At 39.4% G+C, this 10,232-nt stretch overlaps 1 protein-coding gene across 1 annotated transcript; it reads left to right on the forward strand.

Annotated features, from left to right (window-relative positions):
- The first annotated feature begins 548 nt into the window (after nucleotides 1–548).
- LOC110789149 (V-type proton ATPase subunit E-like) lies at nucleotides 549–3,222 on the forward strand. Its single transcript, XM_021993798.2, has 7 exons — nucleotides 549–660; nucleotides 739–879; nucleotides 1,312–1,321; nucleotides 1,726–1,882; nucleotides 2,233–2,426; nucleotides 3,067–3,166; nucleotides 3,217–3,222. The coding sequence occupies exons 1-7, from the start codon at nucleotides 549–551 to the stop codon at nucleotides 3,220–3,222; spliced, it is 720 nt and encodes a 239-aa protein (XP_021849490.2).
- Nucleotides 3,223–10,232: the final 7,010 nt, after the last annotated feature.

A 10,232-nucleotide genomic window follows, 5' to 3' on the forward strand; every position in this document is an offset into this window, starting at 1 on the left:
GAAGGGCATATTTAGACTAAGTATGCATTTAAGTTAAGTATGCATTTTAATCAAGTGTTTATGTGATTATGCCTTGATTATGTGATCTTTTACTTAAAGTTTGATCATGTTTTGTTTTGCTTAGTGTGATTAATTGCATCACGATTCATGAATAAGCATGTACTTGTGCATTGAAATTGTATGGCTCAAGGAACTTACTTTGTTTTTGGAACACTTTAGTAAGACTTTGTAGTTGCTAATTTTCAGGATTTAAGATGTTGATTTCAAAGTACGCAAACCTAGGAAACCTAGAGAAGCTAGACTGTGAAACCCCGCACATTTATGTGAAGAAGATCGAGTTTGCTTGCAACTATTTTGCTACAGTGGAGAACCTGCCCGAACTAAGGAAGAAAGATGTTATGGCAGAAATGGTTATTCGTTGCTTACCTTCTAGGAACCCATACATAGAGCTTAAGAATCGATTTCGTGATATGCATTTGGAAAATGGTATTCCTAACTATTACAAGTATGGTACTCTAGATGGTAGATGGAGATATGCTTTGGAGATTATGACCACAATTATAGAGCATGAGGAGGAATGTTTTGATGATGGTAAAACTGTGGAAAACATCAACCTTACAGGATTAGATAATGACACAGAAACTCAGATGGATGAGGATAGTGATGATGATGTTGTTGAGATTGAGAACCCTAATCCTATCATCCCTGAGCCTACTATTGAGATCTCTAGTGAAACAGAAATTGAGCCAGAGACTAACAATGATGAAGTGAACAGTGAGCTACAACAGAACAATGAGGATATGGAGTGTGAGTCTGATCAAGAGGAAGACTTTGATGACTTTGAAGGCCATGAGCACTCTTCACCAGTTTGGGGAGGAGGTTGGATAGTAGATTAGCATTTTAAAGACTTTTCTAATGTAATAGCTAGTGCTTGAATTTTAGTGAAGTAATAAAGTAGTAAACTACTATTTATGGTTTTAGTAGTTCAGTTTTGTGGTTTTTCGAATAAAGTACGATCCAAAGGATTGGTTCGAAATTTGCTCGATTCTGTTGAATAATTAGGTTAAATTCCGACTTATAGGTATATTCTATTTTTTTGATTATTTTTTTCATTAATTTTGTTTTTTTTCTCTTAGATCTCAATGTCTTTTTATAATTGAAACATATACGGAAGGTTTTGTTGAATGTTATGTGTTTTTAATGGTTTATTTCAACAAATTGTGGTTTCTGCTGGTATTTTTTCTTCTGATTGTTGTCTTTGCAATTGTCGATAGATTATTAAACTTGATTTTTTTGGCTTTGTGTTTGCAGGTGATTTCAGGTTGGATAATTCATAATTGCAACTTAAGTAATAATTCCTCTCTTCTTTCTCAAAAGTTTTATTAATCAGATTTTTTGTGAATTTATGCTTTTAATTGTGCCTTATTGTCTAAATACAAGAGAATATAGTTTGTTATTATATGAATGTTGAATTTTTAAAGAGTTTCATGTGTAATTGAATTTGATCGAATTAATATCTTATTACATATTTGTTTTAATTTCTATCTGGATTGAGTTTTTTTGGTGTATTTCTATATAATTTTGATGTTACATTGCATTCATGTGTGACAGAGAGTACTCACGAGTGCTGTTATATGATTTTGATGTTATATTGCATTCAGGAGTGTTGTTATCCTAGGAAACTGCTAGTTCAATTAACAATTTTTGATTTGCTTTGTTTGGCAGAGAGTACTCCATGCAGCTGAACGCATCTCGGATTAAGGTCCTTCAAGCGCAAGATGATTTAGTTAACTCCATGAAAGAAGAAGCAGCCAAAGAGCTGCTCCGTGTCAGTGGTGACCATCATCATTATAAAAGGCTTTTGAAAGAGCTCGTTGTTCAGGTTAGTTGATATTTTCCATATGTCTAGTCTTGTATTATTGACTTGCATGGAATACCTTGGTTGCTTACTTGCTTCCATGAGCTTTTCACATTCCTTTTCTGCTGGTATATGGAATTCCTTGTCTAAAGTGATTAGTTGAACTTGTACTTGAGCTGTAATGATGTCATTTCCTGTTATATCCCTTGAATGCTTCTTAATTATAAAGTAGATGACTTCTCCAGCTAGGTGATTGTTGGCAGTTAAAAGATAATGTCTTGTGATTTTTTCAGCTACATTTATAATGTTTATTTTTAATTGAAATAGCCCGGGCTGTAATAATCCGTTAAAATATTCCTTTTCCTTGTTGACAGAGTTTGCTTAGATTGAGAGAACCTGGTGTCTTGTTGCGCTGCCGAGAGGATGGTGTGCACCTGGTGGAGCATGTTCTCAATTCAGCTAATGAAGAATATGCTGAGAAAGCAGAAGTAGACACTCCTGAGGTTATTGTTGATAGCATCCATCTCCCAGCAGGTCCTATTCATCACAAGGCACATGGTCTTCATTGGTAAGTGCTAGGAATAGTACGAGATAACAATCTAGACAAAGCACACACAATATTAATAACGTGGTATACCCACGTCCCAACTTGTATTATTAATCAAAACTGTTATTAATAATACAATCAATCAACCTCACAGGTGTTTCTCTCAAACTTTGCTCAAGCTCAAGATCTCAAGCATATCAATCATAATGGTATATAAATCCCTATTTATATACCCCAACTTCCTAACCCTAGCCCTATTATTAGGAAACACAATATTTTACTTGAATATTACCATTTAGGAGAAACCAATATACTAACAAATCTATCCCTAAAATACAACTCGTAAAATAGGAATACAATAACATAATATATCTCCTAAATAAATATCTAGTAATATACCATAACTGAAACTCATTGCCATATTGGGTTTAATATTAACAGTAAGTTTACATTTACAATATTTCAACTCTGGGATGGAATAAGTTGATTTGGCTGTGTAAAGTGTTGCCACTTCATTTTGAAATTTGCAGGCAGACTTAAGTAGGTTTGTTGCCGAATTGTCACTGAAAAGTTTTTGATTGAAATCACTTTTTTCGTAATTGTATTGCATGTTGTATAATTACTGCGCAAGTGGTGTAATTGTATTTTGTCTTGTTTCTAGCTCTGGAGGTGTCGTTCTGGCTTCTCGAGATGGCAAAATTGTGTTTGAGAACACTCTTGATGCAAGATTGGAGGTCGCATTCAGGAAGAAACTTCCTCAGGTGATTTATGCTTTCACTCTTATCTGTAATGCTTTGTGCTTGTGATGTAGGAGTAGTTTTCATTCTCAAACTATTGTAAACAGTTCCATGGCTTGTGGAGCTGCACTGTCATATTGTCATGGTGGGTAACTAGGCCGTATACATAATCAACACTACTCGGAAACTACCTCCTTTTCTGGAATTATTTGTCACATTGTCACAACCCCTTGAAATCAAGAATCGACATGTTTGTACTTGTGAGGGGGTCGAAAAAGCACGACGCTAATGCATGACCTCGTCCCTCGTGGGTGTGACGATTCTTTTTATTCAATCAAGTGTAATTGGATTTCCTGTGAGTCTAGTAATATAGGAGTCGCCATTCAGTTTTTAACGACAATGAGAAAAACTGACAAAACCCGGTTATCGTGACATAAAGGGAGTGCAATTATGTTTGACCACGACGGCCGTAGGTTCCCTTGTGATCCCTGGTGTGGGGATCTCTCAACATACACCCGCAAGGTAGAGATTGAGGGTTCGGGGGACTGTAACTACCGAGAGGAGTACTTCGCTCGTCGATAACTACAGAGGCAGGATATCCTTACTAGCTCAGCATAAATAATTGAAGGGACATGCGTTAACTATTAAACTAATCTGAGTTGATTTTAGCAATATGCAACATATAATACTAGATCGATCGTGATTACCTGATTTAAGTAGTATTAAGGGACCTAGCATGATAATCCAATTTCCCAAAAATATTATATTTGTTAGGCGTGATAGAACAATCAGATTTAGTTAGTTTAACAGTTCATAAAAAGGGCGAGGAAATCAATTAAATCATCGAGAAGGGGCACATTACGACGCACCCTTGAGAGGTGCGTCACGGTTCTCAGAAAACTAACCACTTTGACTTTGCTATTTCTCCTTTTTATTTAACGAATCTCAAATTAAGGGACAGGATACGTTCTGTTCGATTTATGGATCGATTGCGACAGAACGCGTGAACAATTTCGCAGCATGAGGCTTAGGCTAAGGGTCGGAGTCAATACTCAGAATATAATTGTGTGTTGTGTGTTCTTTTCACGTCGAATTTGGGGCTGTATTTATAGGGAAGAGTTCGTGGAAAGATAGTATTGCAGAGTTCTAATCCACAAAGAATTAGGAAAAAACACGTACCCAGGTATTTTCAGCGCCCAGGCCTGGGCGCCGAAGATTTCGGCGCCTAGAGCCAGGCGTTGAAAATAGGGTCTGGGCTGTTTTCTTAGTCAGATTCGGATTCCTGAAATCTGTAGAGTTTGAGACGTAATTGAGTCTTTTAGTGCGTATTAACCTTGCGACGGGATGCGTCTGGGCCCGTTACGAACTCTAGGCTCGTTAGGATTTTAATTAATACGTAACTCTTATTTCCGAATCATATTAGGAATAGGATTCTCGCAGTTTTCTATCTCATTTAGGATTTATGTTGGAGTGCAACACCTAATTCTGACAGGTTTCTATCTTTTATGACTTGCCACTTTTAGAAACTACCCTTTACGGCAGTTACTATTTTTAGCAGGTTTCAATAAATAGCAGGTTTCTATAAATAGCAGGTTTCGGGTGAAATGAAAAGGGGAATTGAGATTCGTTTATTTTATAGGAGATGCGTTGTCAAGTGGAGATTTATGTTTTCATCATCGAACCTTTCCCTTTCGGGAATGGGGACAAAAGTAGGTGTCTACAGTTAGCCCCCACTTTGACTGAGTCTTGGAGTAAGACGATGGTCAAAGTACTAGACGGAGTGCGTCACACAAGCCATGGTGTATGTGACCTGTTTTGCGAGGGTCTCAAGAGCCCCCGAGTGATAACATTTGACTTAAGGGTCATCACTTTGAAGTGTCGACATATCCCTCACGTGTCATTGGGATTTGTCAACTGATAGTATAGAAACTCCCTTACTTTGTCATTGGAAGTATCTAAAGAGGCGTAGAAACTCCCTCACTTTGTCATTGGGAGTAGCTACAGATGTTTTCGAAATCAAAGCCATAAAGTGTAATTGGACCTGGCCAAGCCCAACCACGAGGTACAAATGTTTTTAAAGATTCTCATTTTCAGGGCTAGCTAAACGAGAAAACCCCCTTGTTTTTATGGGACGTAAAACGAAAGAAAATCCAGCACATCGCTCTTTTTTGGAAAAAACGGAAAACCAATCCTTTTAATTTTTGGAAAAGGGAAAACCAGAAAAAGTTATCGCTGCAGCGATTAAGGACCTACGCGACTTGTGACGTAGACCCCGCCGGCTAAAGATGGCGAACCTGTCCGCTAAGGGTGGACACCCCGTCCGATAGAAGTGGACGAATCTATTTTTGAATATTTGAAAATAAAGACCTACGCGGCTTGTGACGTAGACCCCGCCGGCTAAAGATGGCGAACCTGTCCGCTAAGGGTGGACACCCCGTCCGATAGAAGTGGACGAATCTATTTTTTGAATATTTGAAAATAAGGACCTACGCGGCTTATAACGTAGACCCCGCCGGCGATGGCGAACCCGTCCGCTAAGGGTGGACACCCCGTCCGATAGAAGTGGACGAATCTATTTTGTAATTTGTTTTATGTTGTTTTTTTTTTTTGAAAATAAGGACCTACGTAGTTTGCGCCGTAGACCCCGCCAGCTGAAGATGGCGAGCCTGTTTCATTTTGTTTTTGGAAGATTCTATTTTTCGAAAACTGAGGACCTGCGCGGCTAGTGACGCAGACCCCGCCCTCTGAGGGTGGGCGAGCCCTGTCTGCTAAGGGTGGACGTCCCTGAATTCGTTTTTCTATTTGGAACTCGCGCGGTTCGTGGCGCGATCTTGCCCGATTGAGGTGGGCAAGTCCCTATTTCATTTGTTCTTGTGATTTCTTTGAGAATTTCTTTTCTTATTCATTCTCGCAGGAGCGAATTCTTTCGAGGGATGCTCGGGTTTAGTTGTAACCTGAATGTGGGTTGACAACGTGCTTAGACGGACCACTGTCTTGTGGTCATCATCTTTCATGGTTTTGAGCTAGTCTTTACGGCTCAATCTTGCCACTACTTGGGTCCTTTATTAGGGGACTATGTATAAGCATCAACGGCGACCTTTGTCTTGAGGTCGTAAACCGGTTTTATTTTTTGAGACATCCAAACACGGAACTTCGTACAGCGTAATCTGAGAATATTGTTTTTACTTTGCATATATATTTTCCTTCGAGCCTCCAAGCACTCGTGCTTGACAGTCAGTTCTTGTCAAAGAGATTCTTTGGGGATATGCATTCTGTAATGTCCTTGATCATGTTTGGGATTGTACTCGTAAGTGCGAGCGATCTTTGTAGTGGTGTGCTACTCTTGATAAAGTCGTGAGGTGCGACTTTCAGTAAGAAATCGGCAACTTTCAAGTCAAATGAATATGGCAGGGCCCTATAAAAGTCAGAGAGGGTCTGGGATCATTTTCTGCGCCCAAGCCTGGGCGTTAAAGATTTCGGCGCCCAGCGCTGGGCGCTGTAAATGATTTCTGGCGAGGTTTCTTGGTGACATAGTTGGCCTCTTGTTCGTTCGCTTTCTTTTTTCGTCTAGAGATTCTTTTTTGGAATGAACCGTTCATTTGAGATCACCATTGATTGGTGAATAATTATTTCTCGAGAAACCGTAGCCTAATAGTGGACCAACGGTGTTTATTATTTCCTTATTCGTTCGCCATTTCTTAGAACGATTGTGGGATTAATTTTCAACGCCCAAAGTCAGGCGTGGGTTTTGGCGTCGGAGTTGATTATTGGGCAGATCTGCCTCTTTTCCGTTCGCTTATTTCACTTGGAGATTCTACGTATTCTCTTCTCTATTGTTTTTTCTTTATTTTTGGAACGTAGAATTTTATTAGAGATCACAATGAGCTGAGTGATCGTGATGATTTCTCGAGAAGCCGTAGCCGATTGGTGGACTATGGTGTTTATCGCTTTGGGGCGATTATTTAAAGGAACTGTTGCTCTTAAGGTGTACAGTTATTGCAATAGTCGGGCGAGTCTATATGGCCCGAGGAACATACCTTGAGGTGTAAGACTTTGATCGCTCTTATATTTTTTGAACGTGTTCGTGAATGATGATATGTATGTGCGAACGAGTGTTCATAGAATGGCCGTTGTGTGCAGTCCATTAATTAGTTCGCTTGAATCATCTTTTTTTTTTTTTTGAGCAATGACTGATTTTAAATAGTTTGCTTAGAAGCTTGATAGGGGTCAGGTCCATTCATGAAGTGGGCTCAAACATCGCCCTTTCGATTGTTCGAACATTTGCTCCGAGATTTTTTTATTTTGCTATGGTTGTTTCGTAGCTTGGAGCCCCCAAGTATGCATGTTGGGATGCTTCCTTTTGGCGTACGATTTTTGGTAGGTTCTTTTGAGAAAGATGCCTTGGGGTTCCGCCCGTGTAGGTGCGAGCTATCCCTTCCGTGGTAGGTAATATTTTGCTACTTTTAATCCTTAATGTAGAAGTCGTGTGGCTTGCATTTTGAATTTGGGCGATAAGTAGTCTTTGCCTCTTTTACACATGCTCTTGGTCGTGCCTGCATTAGTGCAATATGCCTTACTCTCTTTTTTAGACTTGTACCGTGGGATGGTTGAACTTATGGTGCAACGTAGGCTTGTGTGGCCTAACGGCGTGTCTTAGAACATTCCTCTAAGCGTTAGGATATCATTATTATTTTTGCATTGGAGTACTTCATCATGCCTCGTTCAGGTGTTCGAACAAGTGTAGCACCTTCCGCATGGGTTTGCACGGCTTATTACTTCGTTCGATGCGAGGATTCATAGATGTTTTTTGTTTTTTTTATATATGGGCAAAACTTGGCTAGAAGAAAGAATCAGCGCCCAGGCTGGGGCGTTAAAGATATTGGCGCCCAGCTCTGGGCGTTGAAAATGATTTCTGGGCAGACAGTTTCTTATATTTTTTTATTTTTATCCTTGGTTTTTCTTTTGCTTTTGCTTTGGAACGAGGTAGACTGTGTAACGGGCGCTTGTAGGGCGAGCGTTATGTGCAGTAGTTCGATCGGAGTGTTGGTGACTCGCGATTTTCAGTTACCCTTGTTAGTGGGGTGACTTTATATTCTAAGTAGTGCTTTAGAGTTTGGGAGGGGTTGTAGCCATTCTAAGGTTCGTTTTACACGATTAAAGCTTAGGATTGTGCCCCTATGATGTATGTATAGCATTAGCGTCGAGAATTTGCGATAAAATCGTCATTTCGAGCATTTTTAGAGTGTTTTTTTTCAAGCCCCCAATTGTAGCTACGGGATTGGCTTGGTGCTATAATGCTGGGCATACGTTTTTATGCATTCATGGTGACATGGATCATGAATAGTTTGAACCAGACTCGTTTAGTGCGAGGTACGTTCGAGTAGTAATTTGCTACTTCTCTTGTAAATGTCGTATTGTGCGACATTGCCATGGTCAAGGTAGTCACATGTTGAAGTGTGCCTTGACCAAAATCTAGGTGCCTTTCTTTACCCATAATCATATTTAGGAATCTTTTTGACTCACTTGCAACATCAAGATAAACACATACTTAGCTTAAACCAACGACACTTTATTATGTTCGAAGAATTATTTGAAAATTATTTAAAATCCGAGTCCTATTCTGTACAATCCGAGGTGTCCTAAGTAAGTTTGACTTATAGAAGGGTTCGTACGGATTACATGAGTGAATCAAAATACTGTTACGATTTTTGGAATGCTGTCTAAGGATTTGCTGGAAGGCAGGGTGCAGGCGTCAAGATATACCTGTGCCCGTTTGGCACATGCTTTAGGCTTTTAGGGCTATCTTTTCCAGAATTGCGGGAATATAAACCGTTTTCAAATTGACTTAGATTTACTTGGTGTATGTCTGCACAAAAGGTCAAGGTATACTTAGTTCTTTCCCTAGCTCTTCCATTTCAATTTTTTAGCCCCCAGTTGCTGTTATGTCTTCCCATTAATAATGCTTTCAGATTTCGATTTTAGATGCCCGTGTCACATGTCTGAGTAGGGTGAGCCTCAGTTAAGTGCCAAGTCCTATTGACAATGTCTGATTTTTTTTCAAAGGGGATTTGCAAGCATTTGAATTACTATGAACGGGTGCCCTGAGTTCGAAGGAACGATGGGGTGATGCCGTAGAACAATCTCTTTATTGCAAGCTTACTGCCTTTACTACTTGTCGGCGACTATAACTATGTCTAGGGGTGAAAGAAGGTCTTTAAGCGAACGACTATGTCTAGTGGTGAAAGAAGGTCTTTAAGTGAGTTAGTTCGCTTTAGGGAGGGTCAAGTCGAGTACTTTAGAGGTCATGGACGCTTGCGCTAGCCCCCACTTAATTGAGGCAAAGCGATCTTTTGAGTCTTAGCTAGGTGTCTAGGAGTGTGAGTGCTCTTTCTGGCAAGGGTACGTGCCCTTATTATTTTTCGATGTGTGCTCATTAATTTTGGCATTTTGATGACTTGGATTCTTGCTTTGACTTAAATTTTTCTTTCGACTTGGATTGCAAATAATTAAACTTCAATAAGGGACTTTTAATTCATGTTATTCTATAGGCTTTAACATCTTTGCAAATTGGTTGGACCGAATCATGGATTGCCTACGTATCCGCCTTAAATAGATTTAATTTGGAATCAGGTCTTGCGTAGTTCTTAGCCTAGAAAATGGTTTCTTAGAATGCCGATTTTAAGCAAGTACGTTCCGAGGTGGAAACATATTATTTGAAATGGTAGAATAAGTGAAGTTTATTATTATTTAAATCTGCTGCCAAAAATTCGTTTTATATTTTTTTTTGAGTACATGTATTTTTTGGTGGTACTTATACGTGTTGTACCCCTCCAAGTGTTCGTTATTTTTCCGTGCATGTGCGGATGAAATGACGAGCACTTCTGGACAAAATTTTAGCAATCAGAGAGATTCAGCGCCTAGGGTGGGGCGTCAAAGTTTTCGGCGCCCAGGTGTGGGCGCGGGAAATGTTTTCTGGGCGGATCTTTTTGGTGCGCTAAATGCTTCTTTTCCTTTTTAGACTAACTTTAGAGGCGCTTTGCAAAGTTTGCTTTTATATTATTTACATTTTTTGTACTTTTCATTGTCTTTT

This window comes from Spinacia oleracea, chromosome 3 (genome assembly GCF_020520425.1).
Source record: "Spinacia oleracea cultivar Varoflay chromosome 3, BTI_SOV_V1, whole genome shotgun sequence".
NCBI lineage: Eukaryota > Viridiplantae > Streptophyta > Magnoliopsida > Caryophyllales > Amaranthaceae > Spinacia > Spinacia oleracea.

Coding starts and splice junctions, on each gene's coding strand:
- LOC110789149 (XM_021993798.2), top strand. CDS start 549: ATGACCACAATTATAGAGCATGAGGAGGAATGTTTTGATGATGGTAAA. Junction 661..738: donor AACTCAGATGGATGAGGATA/GTGATGATGATG, acceptor CTAGTGAAACAG/AAATTGAGCCAGAGACTAAC. Junction 2,427..3,066: donor AAGGCACATGGTCTTCATTG/GTAAGTGCTAGG, acceptor TCTTGTTTCTAG/CTCTGGAGGTGTCGTTCTGG.